This window comes from Ambystoma mexicanum, chromosome 6p (assembly GCF_040938575.1).
Source record: "Ambystoma mexicanum isolate Mex_15411 chromosome 6p, UKY_AmexF1_1, whole genome shotgun sequence".
NCBI lineage: Eukaryota > Metazoa > Chordata > Amphibia > Caudata > Ambystomatidae > Ambystoma > Ambystoma mexicanum.
In genome coordinates, this window is record NC_090935.1 from 402,323,762 (window position 1) to 402,346,858 (window position 23,097).

General features: G+C 43.7%; 1 protein-coding gene across 1 annotated transcript in view; it reads left to right on the top strand.

Moving 5' to 3' along the window:
* Positions 1 to 23,097, top strand: part of C7 (complement C7) — a 582,400-nt gene that overhangs the window by 22,446 nt on the left and 536,857 nt on the right. Inside the window, exon 2 of the mRNA XM_069627198.1 lies at positions 21,317 to 21,372. Within this exon, the coding sequence (XP_069483299.1) occupies positions 21,317 to 21,372 (56 nt within the window). The remainder of the gene's footprint in view (positions 1 to 21,316; positions 21,373 to 23,097) is intronic.

Below are 23,097 nucleotides of genomic sequence, written 5' to 3' on the forward strand. Positions count from 1 at the left end.
AGTCTTGGTATACCTCCAGCTTTCTCTTTTTCGATTGCGATTGTTGCTCCTTCTGTTTCTCCTTGTGCTGTTTCTAGTACCTGATCACAGTCTTCATTATCTTCTGGTTGTTGTTCAGGTTCTGGTTCACTGTCAGCGTCTGATGTTGCTGGGTAGCTAGATACAGAGCTATCTTTTGAGTTGTTTCCATGTATGTTGTCAAATTTTGGTTGGAAGGTAAAGACTCTATTGTCTTGATAATCTCTTTCATCTCTGGCGAATTTCCTGCATTTTCTGATTTTAACTTCATCTTGGTGGATTTGCAGGACTTCGTACATCGTTTTGTAATTTTTGTCTTTGTTAGCCGCAGGGGCGTTGTTGTTTGCGATGTCCTCTTTGAGTTGGTCAATCTGTATGACCAATCTCCCATGTGCTCTATCTGCATGCTCTAGGAGTAATTCCATCATAATTTTGGAGCCCATAACAAGATTATCTTCCCATTTGGCAGCCAGATCTGTGTCATCTGGGTCGGTGAAGTCAGGAAAGATAATAATTCTTAAGCCCCTTGGGATTTTTTCTTGTTCCAGGTAAGTTTGGAGGGTAAATCACTCCCAAAATTGATTTATTTCCTTGGTACAAAGTCTTTCTAGTTTTATGAAATGTTGCCTTAGATTGTCCGGCGCCCTTGGGGTAGGTGGGAATGCATGCACTGTGGATCCTTTCGGTGCGAAGAGATTCTTAGTGTCAGTTTTTCTTGATTCCAGATAGTCAGCCATATTGGGTCAGGTGCTGCGGGGGATCCGGTTCCTGAAAAGTAGTTTTGGCATGGGTGGAGTTTTTGAACAGCGGGACTCCCTCACGCCTGCGCACCTTTTAGTCAGTTGTTGACTATGTTCGACCTGCAGCCCGAGTCCTAGTTTGTCAAGGGACCAACTCCGGGGTTCCTGGTTGATTAGAAAATGTGTGGGATTTTGGCAAACTCTGGACTAGTGAGGCGCTGGTAGGATTCGATAATCCAGTAGTAGTTGAAAGACAGCTTACACAAGTAATGAATTAGTCAAGTTTTTTTGGTGATTGTCAACCATGAGGTTGTTTTATTCGTTGGTTTGGTCTGCACCAATGAGAAACATCATTGGATGTAGAGATGATATTTATAACATGATGTTACGTTTACACAGCTGACGCGCGTTTCAACCTGAGTCTTTTTCAAGGCTGTGATTTTAGTGATTTGGTGTGATAGTGATTTGGTATACCCAGTGAAGTGACATAAATGGCCAAATAGTATTGAGGATATTCAATTCACATCCATTATGCATACATTAATAGGCAGTTACAAAAATAAAACAAAATAAGTTTATGATTTATGTGAAAACACATAGTGACACCCAGGAGAGGTGATTTACCATGTTGGGTGATGGTAAGTGAGGGTGACAGGAACATATTTGAAAGAACAGAGCAAAAAAATTCAGTTGATAAATTAAAAAATGCCAATTGCAAAATGACTTACAGGAGGAGAAGAAGCAATGTACCAAGGGAGAAGAACAGAAGAACACAGGTTATGGTTAGATGGGAGGTTGGCTAGAGAGAATTCCAATTTAGCCTGTAAGAAGAAGGGTTCTTTGGTCTTACCCAATTGAGTTAAGGGTGAGCTTCCAGGCTTTGGCAAGCGCTGTCGTGCTCGACAGGCTTTGGCAAGCGCTGTCCGCTGCACCGGAACAGCATTCGCCAATCCGTGAGACCTTGTGCTTATGTAGTACTTCTGGGTAATCAAGGGCGGGGCTTAGCCAGACTCCAAACAGGAAAAGAACAAATAAATGGTCTTAGTTGATTTCCAAGTGATCGTTTAGAGTCAATGTTAATATCAGTAGATGCAATGATACTCGTACCACTTTTCCATAGTTTCAAATATCAAGGTGTTGATATTCCTGATCTCGGGAGTCCTTCAAAGAGAAGTCAGGTAATCCACAGCAGAGAGTCGAGAGGCACAGCAGAACAGCACTCGCCAAAGCACTCTCACAATGCGTTAAACGTCTTTAACATGCCAAACGGCTCTGCAGGGGAGGCCCAGTAGGGCATGCTAAACAGACTTGTGGGGGATGGCAGCAGCCTGTCCTCAATTGAAGGCAATATTTTCATCCCGCTCCTCGTTTAAATTAACTGTAGTCGGTTTGCTGTGGAGTGCAGAGCTGCTGGTCTTAAACTCCACAGAAATAATATGATAACCAGCAAATCCAGTTTAGTGTAAACAGTATGGGATGGTCAGGTTGGCAGCCCATTCCATCGCCTCCTTGTAGCTGGAGAAATGCCACAGGAGAGGCCTGGCAGCTGACATTGGCACTTTGGAGGTGGACAGGGCATAGCGGTGACTGCCACAGTCTTCAGAGCTAAAATGGAAAACACTTCCTCGTTAGCAAGCCAATAAGGAAGCTTAGTGTGTTAAGCACTTGCTACACGATTTTGTGCTCTACATTTTGAACCTGAGCCGACCAGGCCCGTCCTTTTGCTGTTCCTAGGTTAAAAGTATTAGTTTAGATAAGTATTATTGATGTAGGTACTTATGAAATCTGTTACTCTAGAGCTTAGACGCAGGATGAATCTGCCATAATGCACTATATAAAATGTAGTTTCAGCTTCCAACAGCTGGCGCAATGCGCTGGTGCCTATTCTGTGATGCTCCATTTCAGCAGGTTCTTAGGGAAATCTGGAGTTTGTACAGATATGCATTGGACAATATTCCCACGAAAAGTGTTTAGACTATGCATACTTTTTAAGCTTTAAAAGTTGTAACGAGGGCCATCTGAAATTGTGATGCAAAGCAAGCTATGCATTCCCATGGCAAGACATTGGGATGAAGTATTATTTGGAAGGATACAAAACGGCTCTCACATTTTGAGACAAAATGTTAAGATTCAAGAGACTGTCAATTCCTTAACTTCAACTATGAATGATCATGTTAAATCGCACCAGAGTTTACACTTCCCAAGTATTAAAGTCAAATGGTCTCACAGTCAGCACATATCGTTGTTATAAGAACTTGTATTTTCTTTAATTGATTGTATTTCATTTTTGATGTTGTAATTATGATACTGCATGCCACAAGGTTGCCATGGAAGTTAAATTTCGATGGCATGCAGCCTCAGTTTGGAACACACTCACAATTGTAAGCAATTCACATATGTAATAATTGAGTTAGACTGTAGTCCACAACTCCACAGACATCAGAACGTTTATACATAAAAATAAGACTACCTTTACGAGGACAGAAATCAGCACAGCAGTCTGTATGGACGCCTGAAGGGACTCTTTACAGCACAGTGTTCTTGGGACACACTATGTTTTCAGACATAGGGAGAACATCACTCAGCAATGGGAGTTTTAAGGATTCATTGCTGGTTCAGCCACGTGATCTCGAGCAAATAATACATTGTGAGCACCTGTGTTCCATGGGGGCTGGAGGAAGAGACCAATCGGTAGTGGCAGGTGGAGACATTCTGTGTAGTGCACCCATGCCATTTAGAGGAAAAAGTACAGAATCTGAGCTCTTGTGCTCAAACCTAGGGTCATAAAGCAATCAGCACACAAGCCAGCACTGGAAGTGAGCAGATACATTACAGTTCAGTCTTGTGATCTTGGACAAACAGTGCTATTGGCCTGTGATTCATGTGTATAAATGGAAAACAGGAGGTGGAAGTCATAACAGTCCAGCCTATGGATCTCGCACAAACTGGAATTTCTGAGCTTTTCAAACTATTGGGAGGGAAGGAATCAGTATAGGGGAAACCACAGGGGTTTAGGAGGTGCTGGAGTGCAGGTATTTATCATAGTGCAGTCTTGTGATATTGGGCAAACAGTATGAAGTTATATTTGATTTGTTTTTTACTATTGCGAAAAATGAGACCCAAATGGGTATCACAGCGTTGAGACACCCAGAGAAACATCAATTAGGAAAAGAGTTTAACTGAAAAAGAATGGTTTTCAATCGTTTATAGAAAGTGAGATGGTCGTCATCCTTATGGACATTTTCCCTGTACGGTCTTCCCAAGCTTTACTATATGTACATAGAAAAAACACCCCGCTGCCATTGTATGTTTAAAGCATGAAATCACAACCCGAAAGGTGTTCTTGCAGCAGATTCTGTTACGTGGATGGTACCATTTTACCTTTTCTCGAAGACAGATGGGGCTAGCCCAGATAGGGCCTTTATAAGGCAAAGTGAGAGCTTTATATGATATATGCCTTTAGTGGTAGCCATTTGAAATCGGAATCCGTCAGTGTGAGTTGGTAACTATCCTGGCGGTCGTATTCTGCAAGACCTGAAGGCAGTCTAGAAGACTCTGATTGCACCAAAAAAGAACAACGTTTAATTGTTACTCTTCGTTCCGCTAATCAATCGAGCTATAGTACTGCAGCTAGACTATGATAGGAAGGGGTGAATTTCACGCATACACATTTAGTGCAAATTAGACAACCTAACAATGTCATTGGCCTGCAGGGACATAAACAAGGCGGAGCCAGAAATGACTCCTAAAGCTTTGACTGTGGTCTGTGACTATATATCTTTGACTCGGAGATAGGTCTGTAGGGAAGGGGATTCCTCGCCTTCTCTCAGGAGTAGAAGGAATCCATTCTTAGGATGGTAGAAACGGAGACAGCCTTTCCTCATCCAATCCACAATGATGTCAAACAAGACTGCGATACTGTTCGGCTTGTCAAGTTGGCTCTCCTGCGATCTTCAAATGCATTTGCGTGCTGTCCGAATAATTATTGATGGCACGAACAACACCTGTGCAGAGTTGCATATTCCATGGGATAGCAATAGGATTCATAAGGGTCCAGTTTCATGCATGATGATCTGCCAGGAAGAGAAGACTTTAACCACCCTGCGGCCTTGGTGTTATCTACCTCTCTCTACTCCACCAGTAACATCTGGAGGTCAACGGTATTGAAAGCGGCTCAGAGACCCGGCCACATGGAGTAACTGGAGTAGCTTTTCCCTGACAGCCAAAAGAGTGGTCTCCGGTTCTTCTTTTTTACATACAATGTGATTTCCTTTCTCCGAAAAGATTGAAACTTTAAATGTGCGCCTACAGCTGTATCGGTTGCAAGATTTTCAACAAGAATGGAACGCTAGAATAGAGATGTCTGTAATAGGCAGTGCAGCAACTAAGTACATGTTACTAGTGGTGTTCCACCCTTGTGTAGAAAGTATTAAACACGGCATCCAGCGTCCATTACAGTGCAGCCTTGGGATTGTTGGCAAACAGTATATTCCAAACTCTTGTGTTCCAGTATGAAACTTGACACACAACACCACAGAGGTGTCACTGAGCCCTCCTCCTTCGTCAACCTCACCCACCATTCCTGATTACCCATCCGTCAAGTAGAGCCTAGATTTGCCTACCATCATACGGATCAAAGGTGTTATTACTCAGGGTCAGGCTCAGAACTCAGGAACTGCGCACTGTTCAGGGATAGGCTGCTTCCACCTAATCTTCTGCTGATTTCTCCCATTTTTGAAACATAAATTGGACCTTCCTTTTGGCTACACTGCCCCCCCCCACCGACTCATGAACATAACACAGCGGCATCGCTCTAAAAACCCTTAGCATGGCCAAGTCACAGACCCATTGGGGCAGCAGCAACCACCCGGCTTCCTTCCAGAAGGTTAGGGGGGTGTCACACAAGGCATTTTTGGGGTGGGACTTGGGCTCATGTGGAAGCAATCGGCACGTGATGGATTTATTGGTGATGCCGAGGCTCTTGGGGGACTCACGAGGGAAGAAGAATAGTGGTATGCTATTCCCAGGGTTCTGTGTTCTCCTCATGCACCCCCGCTCCACTTCCTGCACTGCTTGTCCCTGGGAGCAGCTCAGAGAGTGGAGGAGTGATTCAACAGTATCATCAGTAACAGAGAATTAAGGGGCTGTACCAATAAACATTGGGTTCTTTTCACCTCAGGGTTCTGAGTCTCAACACAACAGCAGCGCTCTCAACTGTGAAATCACCCTGCAGAACATGGGGTAATACATCCCCGTTTTTGATAGCTACGCATCTCCAATTTCATATGTTTTGGCCTGACATTAAGTAACTGAACGACACTTTTAGTCAATTCAGTGGGGGACCAGCTGCAACATGTGACCACTGGGCAATCCTACTTTTTTTCTCCATTTGTTGGGTGTCCAAGGTCTGTTTTATAGATAAAGATGTGAATAACGATTGTTCCGTTTCCATATTTGAACGCCTTAGTACCTTCTTGAAGTGTGCATTGAATGCCAGACAAGGTAAGGAGCATAGCCATTCAATCATTATTTTTTAACTGCTTTAAAAAAATCCAATACCATTAATAACACATAATATAAAATCCACATTGTGGCAAGCCAATATTTCATAATAAGGTTCTTTTCAACATATGTTTTGCCAATGGTGTTTTGTAAAGCGCCCAATGCAAAACGTGTAATTTCATAGTGTATGAGGGAAATAAGGGGAGGACAAGGGGGGTGTCAAAACTGTCCCAGAGACTAGCATTTGGCAAATGGACAGTGACTATGCACACCTTCAAAAGGCTCCGGTTACACAGCAGGCTCTCCGGTCGCTGGAAATCGTTTCAGATGCAAATTCGTTATCTTTCTCCTCGGTTATGGTGCCAGTGGGTGACTACCTCTTCAGCTTCCAGGTTCTGACTTAAATGCAGAGACCCAGCCAATCAAATAGCCTTGCAACATTCAAACTTGCGGGGTTGGCAATCCTTTCAGGACAGCCAGTCTCCCAGTTTGAACTGGATTCACACTGTCAGGCTGGAAGACAAAGGGCTGCAGAGTTGTGGACTCCTCCTTCGCTTCCTGCCTTCACAGACACTCTGGAGCCTGGGCGGGCAGTCTAGAGGACTCCCGCCGAAGATAAAAATAACACAAAGGAATTTCCTGCCCTGGATGTCAGGGGAAGGAACAAGAAAGGACAAGGAACACTAAAATGGTGAAAAAAAACAAGACAGAGGTCCTTTTGGTAAAACAAGCACCCATGAGTGCCTTCAACAGGGGCTGTGCAAATAGCCCGCAGTAAAGGGACACCAAATTAATAAAAAGGTTCACTGCCACCAGCCATTAAAGATGAGTTTGTCCTTGTAACATAAATGTTACATTTAAAATGAGAAAGGGGTTACTCAGTATCTACCCAGAACTCCACATAAGGTGTGGGGAAGGGGGGTGCTGGTCTCACTTAATAAAATGTAAAAGGATTCCAAACATCCTATCTACCCTTGGAAACTTCAGTTCTCACAAGGTTAGCCAGAGAAAGGTAAAAGGGGAGCCCCTAGGGCAACCCAGAAACAATAGGCACTTATTGCCAAAAAGATGTAAAAGAGGATAACTTTTAAAAGACACTATGGATAGTCTTAAACATGACACCCATAAAAAGAGTAAAATATTCTGTGAGTGTGGGAAAAGGTTCCCACTCACAGAGGTATAAGGACAAATAATCCACCAGTAAAAGCAAAAGGTTCTGGGGTTGACACAGGTCAGGAAGATTTATCATTACTATGAAAATCTTACATAACACTGGTAACGGATAGGACTGGACACATCAGAGACCCCTGTGGCCTGTCCTACTCCTGGTACATGTTAGCACCGGGGAGCGAAAAAAGGACTCCCTCCAAAAACACTTGCTCCAGTATAGTGAGTAACCGTTCCTTGGGGTAAAGGATTTTTCTCCACGTCTGTACCGATGCTTGTGCAGACATGGTCAGTGGGATCCCATAGGTCTGTACAGTCCCAGGTGCTAGGTTCTGTTCAACCTATGCCTGCTGCGATTGCACAGAGCCAGAGGCATATGGCAGGGTCGGTGATTGTTCCTGCCACGTTAAAATATTGTGACTTGTCTCTGCAATCTCGTGACACATGTCCCAACCTATCGCACCACCAGCACTGAATCCCATAAAAGCCTTCATAATTGGTTCCCATCGGCCCATTAAACCGGGACACATTCCTCTGAACCCTCCAAATGATCTGATTTTTTGTGGCATTCCTCCCTTTTTTTCGGAAACCTTCTCATTTTGCCCTTCGACTGGGGGCATAACCGTCCATCCACCCCGGTGTCATACCCGATTCACCATGTCCCTGTTATCCCAATTGCCCCTGCTGTCCCTCCATAGAGTTAGTAATTACCACCCCTTCAAAAAAGAACTTCGCAAATGTTTTCTGGACAAGCTTATCCTCTGCTTTTTGTACCCGTTCTGTACTACCCTTTTCCTTTTTTGCCTACTTTTACAAAAATGCACATTATGTGCTAGAAGTTCTGGCCAACTCTTGGCCTCAATCCCTACAACTTTATTTAGATTGTGCCGAACTTGCTTGGGAAGTTCCTTCTTTAACGTGCAGGAAAATATCACAACATTCTTGTCCTTCGATTCTCCCATCTCTGCCCTCTCCATCTCCCAAATTAAGTGGATGTGTGTGGCAGGATCATCATCCAATTTCATTGTTTTGGCTAGAATTGAATTTATATCAGGAGAATCAGGATACATAATCCGCAAGGCCCCCCATACATGTTCCCTGAAATTATTAAAAGGCACTCCATTGTGGGCATTTGTCTCCAACTGAACTACCGGATACCCTGATCTCCTCCAAAGCTCCTCTGAGCGCTCCCCCATTAGGGCCGTGAATAAGCTCTTCATGTCCCCTATTGCCAACATGACACCAGCAGTATGTTTCACTAATGCATACATCCACATCCCTGCCCCTGCGGTGAACGAATGGAGTGTCTTCACCAAGCTATTCCAGTCCATATGTGACCACGGACATAGTACGCCTTTCCCAGACCCTTCTGGAGCAACAGAAACAGAGTTTCACCCTCTTTCACTGGGGCTTCCCCCATCTCTGCCCTGCTACTTACTATCACCATGCAAGTACCCTGGCGCATCCTAAGACCCCATGGAGTACTCTCTATTGCTGCTACTGGAGCGAGAGGCTGGGCCCCTACACCTGGCTCTCCCTGCTCGACATCCAATTCCAATTCCTCCTCGTCTTCTACTCTTATTATCATCTCCTCTGATGCTTTTACAGGCACAGAAGCATACTCAGCACTACCATATGGTGACGTCTCATGGCCTGCCTGCTCAAACCCTGTACCTCTAGCAGTATCCCTGTTCTCCATATTCACCTCGACCGCTTTGACCACCTATTTATCCAATCTAACAAGAACCTGTCCATGCATTCACCTTCCTTCTACATCCCTTACCTGTCTTCTCCCTTCTTCCCGCTCTTCATCTCTTTGCCGACATAGCAGCACTACCTCTTCCTCTGTTAGCCTCAGTGCTTCTATCAGGTTTTCCCACTCTTGAGCCTCTACTGCTCTTCGCAGCCTATTCTCTATCCTAGCAGGAAAAGGCCTCACCTTCTCCTTCTCAATCTTTCATCCGCTCTTCTGACTGCCGGCTCTACTCTTTCTCTTTCTTCCACCCTTAATTTATCTGCTAACCCAGCAGTCGGGGCAGTTATTCCCTTTTCGCTTTCTAGTCTCAGTCTTTCTGTAGCCCTAACCATCGAAGGAGTTACTGAAGCACTTTCCTCGCTATCCCACTTCATAGGCATCACAGCTGATGGAGGCAGCTGTGGGAGAAAATTGAGGTTTAAACTCAAGGTCTGTGTACCCCTCTGTGGGTGATAAAGGATGGCACCCATAGGAGGGTGATGAAAAATAAATTCCTGCACCCTCGTTTTTTGGGCCTTCTTCCATGATTTTAACACTGTGTGCCTTCCTTCCTTTTTCATACATCCTCCAGAGCTCAAGATATTCAACCACTTCTCTAATTAAAAACCCTTGTGCCTCGTAGTTAAAAATGTATGCAGTTTCTCCAATATTCCTATATCGTAGGTTCCCTCGATAGGCTTGAATTTAGCATTTTACCCTTAGTTTACCACAGCCATTCCCTATGGTACTTTAGAATTTTCGCCTTATAGCCATGAAGTACCTGACACAAATGATTCAATGGAGTCTCCATACTCCAACCCTATTTACCCAAACCGATTTCACAAAAAATAGCACAGAAGCCGAAAATGCAGCACAAAAAATCTTTGCACCCAAAGAACCCCCTTTTTACCCCTTCCCAGTTTTTTAGTCATTACCTGCAATCACTTGCTGCACTCCATTTCCCTGCAACTACTGCAATTACTTTACTCAGCTACCTGCTTAAATCCTACTTCTCACTCTTACTCAAAAGACAGCATCTTATCAAAAAACACTTGCCGGCCAATATATCTGAGATATCTCCTTCACTGAAGCATTTTGGTCCCTGGTGAAGCTGAGGTGAGGCCTCCTGCACCCTGACCTTAATTCATAAACTGTGTTTCTTTCTCTTTGATTTGTGATTGTATCAGCGCTGTGTGCGCTTGCTCCTGCCTGCCCTTCCATGTTGTTTCCGTGCATCGTGTCCCGCCCCTCCCTCGACTGGCTAACTGCTTTTCTTTTCCAATGGGGACCTAGTCCCTCATTTGCCACCTCCAGCACACCAGTTTGGGCCCAGGTGAAGCTGAGGTGAGGGCCCCCTTTCTCTTTGATTTGTGATTGTATCAGCGCTGTGTGCGCTTGCTCCTGCCTGCCCTTCCATGTTGTTTGCGTGCATCGTGTCCTGCCCCTCCCTCGACTGGCTAACTGCTTTTCTTTTCGAATGGGGACCTAGTCCCTCATTTGCCACCTCCAGCACACCAGTTTGGGCCCAGGTAAAGCTGAGGTGAGGGCCCCCTGCACCTGACCTTAATTCATAAATTGTGTTTCTTTCTCTTTGATATGTGATTGTATCAGCACTGTGCACGCTTCCTCCTGCCGGCCATTCTGTGTCTGCAGGTGTCAGCAGGGGAAGCAGAATCCCACTAACATAAACCAAGCTTTAACTACCAACTACCCCCTCAATCCCTCAGTGACATATAAAACCAAACAGGCGCACTGTGCCCCATCACCTAGCTCATTCACCGCACTGAGCTCAAGGAAAAGGACCAGCAGTGCTCCCACCTGAGTCCCCGTGTGCAGGTCAAACTCCAACCATTCCCCTAGCAACAGCCAACATTTCCATGCTGCAACTGCAATCAACAAGGTGGTTGCAAAGGCATAATTTCACCCACAACTAGCAGTAGCAGCCAGCTGCAGCGCCCAGATGCACTAAACGAGGAACAGACTGCCATCAACCAGCATCAACGGATAAGGTAGGCACAATTTCATTGATACTAATGAAGTGCTTTGAAACACATTGTGTACAGGCGCTATATAAACAAACTATCATATCATATCATTCACCCCGCCATACGCCACCACCACCAGGAAAGAAGCACACCAACCACTCATAACCCGTCACACTCACTAGGCAATCCATTGTGAACACAAATTGTTTCAAAAACCTATCGTATTGTGAAACCTAGGCCTTTCTCCCACTATACAGGGTTCTCAAATCTAGGTGTGTTCCCCAAACCACTAAAGGTATTGTGAAACCTAGGCCTCTCTCCCACCATCCAGGAGCCTCTATTCTAGGTGTGTTCCCCGTACCACTCAATGTATTGTGAAACCTAGGCCTCTTTCCCACTATGCAGGATTCTCAAATCTTGGTGTGTTCTCCGGTACCCAGATTGTACTGTGAAACTTAGGCCTCTCTCCCACTATACAGGATTCTCAAATCTAGGTGTGTCCTCCCATAATTGCCTATTATATTGTGAAACTTATTGTATTGTGAATCCTAGGCCTTTTTCCCACTATGCAGGATTCTTAAATCTAGATGCGTTCCCCCTTACCCAAATTGTACTGTGAAACCTATGCCTCTCTCCCACCATTCAGGATTCTCAAATCTTGGTGTTTTCTTCCATAATTACCTATTATATTGTGAAACCTATTGTATTGTGAAACCTAGGCCTTTCTCCCACTGTACAGGATTCTCAAATATAGGTATGTTCTACCGTGCCCAAAATGTATTGTGAAACCTATGTCTCTCTCCCACTATACAGGATTCTCCACTCTAAGTGTTTCCTCCCTTTTATGCCTATTATATTGTGAAACCTATTGTATTGTTAAACCCAGGTCTCTCTCCCACTATACAGGATTACCACATCTTGTTGTGTTTTTACCACACCTAAACTGTATTGTGAACTTAGACATCACTCCCACTATATAGGATTCCCAAATCTAGGTGTGTTCTCCCGTACCTGATAACTGTATTGGGAAGCCTAGGCCTCTCTCCCACCATACAGGAACCTCAAATCTGGATGTGACTCACCCATATCGGCCTATAGTATTGTGAAACATAGCCCTTTATACCAATCTACATATCCCCAAGACTAGGTTTTTACTCCCAATCTGCCTATATATATCGTGGAACCTAGGCCTTCTCCCACTAGACAGGAATACCAAGCTAGATGTACCCCTATTGTATTGTGAGACCTAGCAGCCATCCCAGTAAACAGGAACCTCGAATCTAGGTGTGCTCCCCAGTGCATGCCATTTGCCTAATCCCAGGACCTCACCACCTTCCGGGAACACCCAGCTAGCCACATAAGGCAGCTGCTTAGAGCTGTACTTTTCCCCAGTCAAACGTGAACCCTCAATGTCATTTCAAGGGGCTAGTTAGTCCAACGGCGTGCACTCTCCATTGAAAAACACTTAGTAACCAGACCTTGCCCTGCGTATACACTCAGCCATCAGAAGATAGAAGTCTGGAACAATAAATAAATCACTACCCGGCCAACCACCCTTGAAAACCCTACAGCCGGACTACAGCGATTGTAACCAAAGGCTGAGCATTCACATCACGAAAGACGCTAAAATGCCCCGTTAAAGAGTAGGACGCCGGCAAAGAGAATCAGAAAATAGAACAAACCAACTGGATACGCGCCCGACTCTGGCAGAAACCGTCACAAATACAGAACACACGCCAGGAAAACACCCAGGCAAACTAAACACATATCACAAAAAGAGATAAATCCCTATATCTAACACCATATCTCGCATCCACCTAACCACCATGACACCTCATCAGCGCTAATATATCCAGGCACGCCAAGAACCGACTGGAACCCCGCAGGAAGAGAAGAGATGACCGAAGAAGGGGAAGGAATGAAATCAACGCCCTCACCCCTCACATCACAAAATAAACAAGAGCACCGCGAGCAACCACAGCAAAACATAGAGGATGAACAAGCAGACGAATTTATCCGTAACCCGACAATCCACCTAACAGATTGTTTCTGCAAGGAAGCAGAATACATGGAGAACCAACCAAATTGTGGCCTAAACACAGAAGAAGCCCAACAGAACAACCACAAGACAAAGCAAGGGCTAAAAAACTATTCTAACCACATCAAAAATATCCACTGCAACCTCATCAATGCCAGATCAATGTCCATACATGCCACAGAGATTTTCGCCCTCCTATCGAAGGTGGTATCGACATCCTATTCATAACCGAAACATGGCTAGACAACAACTACAAAACCACATTGCATAACTGCATCCCTGACAACTTCAAGTGTTCACAAGTAAATAGGAAAAACAAAAGAGGAGGAGGACTGGCGATAGCATACAAGGAACACCTCAAAATTAAAACAGATGAACCACTAAACATCAAATTCATGATCCTTCACCTAACATCAAATCCCAAAACAAACCTCAAATTTGTCATTGTATACAGATCCCAACATACAATGCAAGCTTCTCCGACATATTCTCTGAAGCCATCACCAACCTAGCCATCAAGCAGGAATAACTGGTAATCCTCAGAGACTTTAACATCTGGTTTAACGAAGAATCTGCTAACTTACAGAAATCAGTAGCCAAACAACTGAAGACAATGAAACTACATCAGCTAGTCAAAGGAGCAACCCACACTGCGGGACATACGCTAGACACAATATTCGACAACAAAATTCTCATTGTCACGTTGCCACCACTACAAATCCTCTGCCACGAGCACCTCATCATTCCATTCGTGATCACACTCCCCACGACAATGGCAAAAAAAAAAACTGCCAACTATCATAAAAAGAAACAGGAGAACCTTCAGAGCTAGCAACCTAGTAGAACAATTGGAAATCAACAAACCACCGACAACAACATTGGATGAAGCGGACATCAAAATAAAACCAGAACTACTCCTTAAATGGTTTGTTAGAATAATCAACGGGATCTCAAAAGAAAAACCTTTCACCCCATCACTCAAAAGAGCGACAGCAAAATGGTTTACCTCACTACTCTGCACCATGAAAAGGAATAACATGAAACTTGAATTAGAATGAAGGAAAAAAAAACATAAGGTGAAGAAATTACAATTTCAGCGACAAATCCTCTCATACAAGACGGAAATCCATAAGGCCAAAAATAAATACTACGACAACTGAGTCACCAAAGCCCAAAAGGAATTGTTTAAAATCATACACAAAATAAGAAGCACTCTTGGCTGCAACAACGCTCCAATACCTTCACTGAAGCTATGCAATGACCTCGCTGACCACTTCAAAGACAAAATTATCACCATCCAACAAATCATACAAAGCAGACCAATCTACTACAACATGCGACCCACCCAGCTATCCGAGGATCACTAGAAGAAACTCTGAAGCTTTCCCAATTATCGCCTGAGACATTCGTCAAGCTGGTAAGCAACAGCAACAAAGCAGGCTCGCCCATGGATCCATACCCCCCAGACATACATAAATCAATCCTCACACAAGGAAAGCCCATGGAATACAGAAACCTTTTCAATCAATCACTTTCAACGGGGAAGGTACTGCAATCTTTCAAAGTGGCATACATCAAGCCACTCCTCAAGAACACAGCATGAAATGTGGAGAAATAGAGACCCATATCCAATATCCCCTACCTAGCTAAACTAGTCGAGACATAGGTCTACAGAATAACACAAGAATTCATAGAGGTGGACCAACTGTTGGAGCAAGCACAAATAGGCTTCAGACCAATGAGGGGAACGGAAATGGCTTTGCTCTCCATCTGGGATGATCTAAAGAATAATGCAGACTCAGACAAAAGCACATCCCTAATCCTTCTGGACCGCTCTGCAGCATTTGACACAGTCAACCATGAAATCCCCATTGGGAGACTAGAAGAAATAGGAATCATTGACACAGCCCTACCATGGAGTAAATCCTTCCAAACAAACAGGACAGAAACCGTCTGAATCAAACCTTTCAAATTTACTACAAGGGAATCCAACTGCGGAGTACCACAACGATCATCCTTCTGCCCATTGCTCTTCAATATATACCTGATGCCACTAATCAAACTCATCAAAAACACGGCCTCACATGCTACAACTATGCAGATGACACTCAGATCGTCTACAAAATACACAGAAGAAAACAAAACAGTGAACAACTGCCTACAAGAGCTCTACAGCTGGATGAACACAAACAGCCCCAATCTCAACATAATGATCATAGCTAAGAGCGGGAAAAACAACCACTACATTCCATGGCCAACGGAACTGGGTACAGCAGCGACTCCATCAACGATAGTAAAAAACCTGGGAGTCTTGATGGACAACGCACTAACACTTCAACCACAAGTAAACGCCATAATAAAGAAATGTTTCTTCCAACTAGGCGGTCTAAGTAGAGTACCAAACACACAGGATAACCATAGAGGTTGAGCGCAGAAACGCAAAGACAAAGTGGTAAGAAATCGACTAATACTTGAAAACCATTATAACCATACCTTAAAATTTCAACTTTCCGCTGACTCAACACACAGAAACTCACACATCCACCTCTCTGCACAGCAATCCGCATGCACTTTACCACTGGGCAACAACAGACTAACAACACATAACCCGCCACAACAGCACATGGGAATTCTGGCACTGATCGAAAACCGCACTTAAGCTCAGTGAACGGTGCAAACCGAACTGAAGCGGCCAACAGGATATCACAACACTCACATTCCTATTGCCACTACACCCTACTAACCCCCTCCTCCACCACCCCACTCTTGATAACCTCCTTTTCAGATCCACCAGAACACCTGGGAACCACAGCAGTGGTGACGGTGCATGGTACAAAAACCTTTAAAATTAACATTAACATAGAAAAAGCACAATGCTTTTTACTACAACACAGCTGTTCTCGCTCTCTTCATCACTAGTATGGCTTTCTCTACTACATAACCATCTTTCCCTGACTACAGGAAGTTTTCCTTCACTACTTCGACTGACCAAGAAAATTAAGGCGAGGGCTCTGCCTGCACAGTCAATACAGAATTAAGAATGCCAAGGGTATACTTCAGGAGGGTAACTATGGGTGGACTTACCATAAAATGCCACCTCACCTCCAGGTGAGGACTCCCGCTAACTAGACAAGCAAACTGAAGGGTATCAGGACAAACCTCACAATGGATGTGCTGGGTGGGATACCACCATACACCTCTAAAATAAAAAAAGTAGGTAAAAGGGACTTACAACGTAAAACAGTTCACTCACTTCTTCAAAGCACCCACCTTTTCAATTCCCTCAACCTCGACTAATTTCACATTCACATCCCAAGTCTACCCTTACCAAACTCCTTAATTCAAAGAAACAACCCTCTCTTACCACTATTTCCCTTCTTGCATAACCCCCAAAAGTGCATACACTTGAACCCAGAGTGCTCCAATGTGGTGCTCCGTCAAGTCGTCCTGCACAGCTGGGCCATGGCACCACGCTGCCGGGGAACAGATGGGCCTTTAACCAAAATGGCATACACAAACCTCTCTTTTTCACAGTGCACGGAAGACTGGTCCTGCAGTAAGGTGCCACAGCTGAGTTGTGTGACAGGAGACCCCCAATGTCTCAGAAAGCCTGTGGTCCCATTTTGGTTGCCAATTCTGTTGGGGCAGGTCCCTTAATCACCCTAACCCAAGCGGGCTACCCACCTGAGGAGCAAGTGTACGTTCTTTGCATAAAACTAGTTTATTGTACAATCGTCCGGGGAGGAGCTAGATGATGCCATGGAGTCAAACTAACCCAAGTCTCACTCATCCACATGAGTTGACACATTATATACAATTTTGCAACAGGTAAAACACTCCCACATATTTTATTACAATCCACCACCCACATGTTTGGACAAAACCTCTTCAAAGAAATCCGATCTTTCTTCAATTCCTACATTCTCATTGGTAGCTGTTATCTTAACTACCATCTTCAGACTGTATTCATAGTACACCCCTACTTGGGATTCGTCCATGGTAAATCATGGCTTCAAACAGTTAAACATTTGTGTGCAAGCATATTCCTTACTAGTAACAACTGGCCTGAGCCCTTTAACCTTAATTGTGATTGCACATGGTTCACATAGATACTTAATGCAATATGTGGAAATCTGAATAAACAGGTTCTCTTTAAACAACGATAGCTATCTCATCCACTCCGGCTCACTGGCTCCATTGGAACATTTTAATATAAATAACTGCCATTTCATCACACACGGCACATCTTGAGAAGAGAATTGAAACTCCTGGGTATTGATTATTTTAGCCTCGAGCATTGATTCACCCCACATTCATTGCTGGTCAAAAACGAATAGCAAAAATCCTCTGTCATGCGCTCATGCATTCAAGAGATTCCATCTGCTTTCTGCGATACTATCAGACCATAAAAATGATTGTCAGATCCTTTAACTGAGTTTACTATTGCAAAGGTCATAGTTACTTATTTACCCATCCTCTGGCCTCAGAAACACTGCAGAGACAGTTTTTTTTTAAACCAAACAATGGCTGCCGTGTTTTAATCTGTTTATAAAAAGCCCACTACATGTAGATTCATAAATCCCCTTTATATGTTTTCTCAGTGTGCATGCATGTTTACTAAATATTATCTTCCCTTTACAGTGGGTTCTTCAGACAAGGCCTCCTTTCTCTCATGTGCATTATGGAAACTCCTTTTGCCCGCTTCTCAGCACTCAATAGCACATTATGGGCCTCATCACAAGTTAGGCAGTATCCCGGATGTAATACCGCCCAACTGTAATAGCGTTAGTGCTTATCGGTCTGGCGGTATTACCGCCGGATCATGGGTTGGCACTAACGGTAAATCCCCATTGGGTCCATTGGATGCAATGGGGCATTTTCAGCGGTAATGCCGCACGCTAATACAGCCGGCAGTAATACAGGGTGCTAAATGGGATTTTCACCTCCAGAGAAAAGCTGGAGGTTAAACATCCCATTTAGCGCTCAACTGGTGATAGGGCCAACCCTTAAATGCACCGGTAATACCGTTGCCACCGCATTTAAGGGCTACAGACCAACACGCGATGAGGTCCTATGTCTGAATCGTATTTATATTTAATTTTGTGGTTTCAGCAGTTTGTCTATGCGTGTGCAATCTAATATGTATCAAGTTTAACCAAAAAGTAACATATAACATTCACAATTAACTACACTGGATACATATGAAATTGCAACATCGGGCTCAATCCACTTTTCCCGCACTCACAAATATGCCACATGCAACGTAAACCCCTCTTGATTGTGGGGACCTTTTCTGACCACCCCAACACTGTCTATTGCTACCTCTTTGTATGCCACTTCATATTGAATCTCTTTGTTGTCGATAGAAAGAGCTATTTCAGCTTCTGTGTGGTTGTTTATGTTATTAAGGCTTTAAAAACCAGTAACTCACTGCTTTTCATATTAAACTCATTTGTGCCAAGCTAATGTGCTCAAAGTGTTCTGCAATTTCCAGAGGTTTGTTGTAATTTCCGATGCTTGCCAGCACTAGAATCCCGAGGAAGTGTTTGGCAGGAAGGTTGTGAGGCATATTTTGATGTGAATACATTTCATCAGGAACTCCTGCTAAGTGCAGAAACGCCCTCTATGGCTCCACTGCAGACAGGAAAATGTATTTATTTGTTACTGCCAACTGATGTTGTCACTTTCTCTCAGTGATAATGTGTGGCAGCAGTTGGAATTTGCTGGGTCATGTATCAGCTCTGAATAGTAATATGTCTGCCTTAAAAAAAAGAATAGGGACAGTGCTGGAAATGGACAACATTTACTGGGGGAACTCCATCCACTCCCCTCTTCACCTGGAAGGGGCGGGGGTGATGGGTGGGGAAAGATAGATTGTGAGTGGTGTTGGCAGAGTGAAGGTTTCGAGGTAGGTGTCAATGTGGGTGACCTGAATATTGGGTGCTGGCTGCTTTGCATAAAAACAAAGTGCATTTTGGGATCATAAGAATGACCATCAATTTATCAAATATGTCTGCGATAGTAATTCAAATGTGCATTCCTTCTGAGCTTGGAATGTGCTCTGGGTATGGTGCTAATTTTATCTGGCAAAATACTCAACATAAGAGGAAAATGTGTGCAAAGCTTGGATAATTTCATTGTTTGAGTTTGGACTGTCCTAGTGAGCAAAGCACGACTTTCAGAGTCTGCTTGTAAAGGCTTGCATATCCCTGCTAGCAGCACACATTGACCATGTTTGCCAGCACGCAGCTCCTTCTTGTTCCGACCAAATTCCCTCCCCCCTGAATAGGTGCCATTGCCTGGGGAAGAGGAATAGAAAACAGGCATTGGCAAAGTTACATGGTTTTTCTTTAGTACAGGTGTGAAATGGCAATTTGATGTCTGTGTTTTTGTGAATTATACACAATGGAGACAAAGGAACTTTTCAAATGTGTGCTTATTGACATTTTTCTGAAGTTTAAATCTTGTGGTCAATACATGACTATAATGTTCTATTTATCAGAGTTTGCATACACTATTAAGCAATGCTTTTGTATATAGAAAAGTACGTTATTTTCACTTTGAATTATTGTAGTTGTATAGAGGTAGAGGTAGTTATGCACTTTGTATGTAATACAAAGTGCATAAGGCTGTAAACAAGTGCATGCAAGCTTTTTGAACCCAAATAGTGCAATATTATAAGCCCTTTAATGTGTGTTTTTTCCCTATAGCTGTGCAGTGAACTCTTCTGCCGTTTCTAAGCGCAGCAATAATATGTGGTATAATAACCAGATGTACTATCACTCAGTGATTTGACCTTGGAAGGATGAGGGTCTAAGACCAACTCGATGAAATGTCGATAGGTGTCCCCTGCGCCCCTAGTTCGGCATTACGGACTTTGGGGGTTGCAGGGCTGTCCGTAAACATTAAAGGGAAAGCAGGGGACAAATGAACAGGCTCCTAAAAGCTTGAGTTTCAAAATGCGACCAAATCGGTTTTGCAATTTTTAAACTCAAACTTTTCAGAATGCGTTTTTTTTAACGTAGATCCTTGTAAACACTAGTAACGGGGATGCTGCAGCCATCAATATGCCCTTGGTGAAGTACTTTTCATTTTCAATAAATAAATACAAATCCAATGACTATCCTGTCTCCTCAACTGGATAGTACTTGATACTAATACACCTAAGCCATGAATGACTAATGCAGACCTGTCTTCATTGGTGCAACATGGTGCAGAACTAGAGGAGCCTGACAGAGGGAGGGACAAATGGATGACGTCCAGGGGAAGAGGGAGGAAATCCTAGCACAGCTGGAGAAGATCCGGATTATCAGACTGGCATGTGTCTGCACGGTCCGGACTCTCATGCCTGTGCCCGAGACATTCCATTGATGATAAGAATGTTACTATGCTACCATCTCCAGCAGAGCACTGCATGTGTTGCAACCTGCATCCATATCATAACCACGCCCACTTCCTGTATATCATGAGACATTCCACTTCAAGCATATCATGCATATTATGGAGACCCGACTTTCATGTTTTTGGGATATCCACTGCATGCATACCATACTGTGCGAACCCCCACTTCATGCCTATTATTAGGGCCTACTCGTACGTATATAATAAAGACCACCATTTCAGGCATATCATGGGCCCACCGCCACTTCATGCATATTGAATGGACCTCCACTGCATGCTTCCTTGCTGACCTTCATTGTAATTATGGGGACCTCCCACGTCGTGAATATCATGAGGGCAATCCCGTTTCACATCTCTTTGTGATCTCCCCTTCATGCACCCAATGAGAACTTCCATATCATGAGGACGAGAGCATATGTGTTCCAAGATGACAACCCTATGTTACTGCTTGGCAGGTCCTCATAAATCCCAGCCCAGCCCAAGAGCTCACACGTCACACGCCCACCTTTGACATGGGGTAGGCCTGCACTATGCAAATCCAACTGCTGGCTGTGCTGAGTCAGTCCTTTCATCCTTCCGAGTTTAAATACATTGAGAACCATTACATTGGGTAATGATTATAGCTGCTATTATAGTGCATGGAAGTGGGAGGAATCATGCTACATAAAGATCTGCTATTATGTATTCATATATTTTTGCAACAAGGTGACACCGTTTGCTTTCTTTTCAGGTATTGGAGGCCATTCTTCTGTTGCAGGTTTCTGGCTTTTGCCAGGTTTTCTCAAGGTAAGCCTGTCATTCAATTTGCAAAGGAAAGTTGCAGAAAAATGAACGTTCGCAGCATCTTAACTGGGGTGTGAAAATGTGCAGGTTTTAAATCGTTGTGTAAGTGCTGGACCCAGCCAGCTCCCACAGGGGTGAGTTCACTTAAATACCAGTGTGTGATTTCTTGAAACTAGAGGGCCAAGGAATGCTGGAACACTCTAAGTGATGGAAGCCTTTATTTCTATTCAATAAAGTCTGCCGCTTGGGTACCTTTTATAGCAAACAATGAAAATCTTTATTTTTACAAATCCAAAATTTCCAGTATATCTTTTAAATACATTGAACATTTTTGGTACACACTTAAAAATAGCAGATAATGGCAACATTTTTAAAGATTAAAATAATTTTAAACATTGGAACACTTTTATTTTTGTTTTTATTATATTGAAACTACATCATATTGATACAACCATCATCAAAATCTGCAGTCCTTAACCGCAAAATAATAAATGCCAGTCAGTCCGCCAGTCAGTTAGTCCATTTATTTCAAGATAAAAAAAATCTCTTAACAACTAATTACATACAATACAAACAAATCACAACATCATTAAAACATGACATTAGTAGGAAGAAAAACAAAGTGCATGCGTCTCAACTTCTGAGAGACAAACTGGACAGGAATGAAAAACCCATTCCCCTCTCACAGGCCCAATACAGAATTAATATGTTAATGTTAATGTTAAAGGACATTTGTACCGCGCACTATCACCACCGTGGTGGTCCCTTGGCGCTCTGGCGGCTCTGAAAGAGGAGGGGAGGTTGAGTTAGTGGGAGAAAGCAGGAAAAGTGCAAGAGAGCAGTGATGTGCTGTTGGCGGCCTCAGCCCGGTGGGTCCGTTGGCTGGGCCTGGGGTGTTTTCGGCCGGTAGTCGTCGTGTACTGTTGTGCAAGGCTATGTGTGTTTTTGTTTTGTTGTTGCAATGTAGTGAAGTTTGTGTGGTTTGTTGTGCTGTAGGTTTTGGTTGTGTTTGGTTTGGAGTTTGAGAGGTGTATGCAGAAAGGGAAATTGTTAGTAGGGTTGATTAGTTTGCGTCTCTATCCTGAATTGAAGCGCTCGGCTTGCGTAGTCTCCCCTGTTGCGGCTCTGTCCTGATCTGGGTCTGACTGGTATACAGGTTCCATACTTCTCTAGTCCCCGCCTCTAATATGCTCTCTGATAGGTCCCCTTGTCCTCCATTTAGACTCTAGTGGGCCTGCCTATGACAACCTCTCAGGTGGTGGGGGAGATTGCCAGTATCTCGATAATTCCACACCAGTCTGGTACCTGGCTGTAATTAAATTAAGGGGCGGGCGAAAGACGTTTTAGTGCAGGAGAGATGCAGTCCCTGGGTTTAAGGCCAAGAATAAGTCTCCCTCCCCTTTGCTGGATAAGCCGAAGGGGTCACAGAGTGGAAGAAGGCAGATTCAGGAGGATTTTTCAAATGCAATTAGACCAAGATATGCTATCAGGCGGACTTTCTAAATGCAAACTAGAACACAGATATTTTAACAGGCGGACTTTCTAAATGCAATTAGACCAAGATATGCTATCAGGCAGTCTTTCTAAATGCAAACTTGAACACAGATATGCTATCAGGCGGATTTTCTAAATGCAATTAGACCAAGATATGCTATCACGCAGTCGTTCTAAATGCAAACTAGAGCACAGATATGCTATCAGGCGGACTTTCTAAATGCAATTAGACCA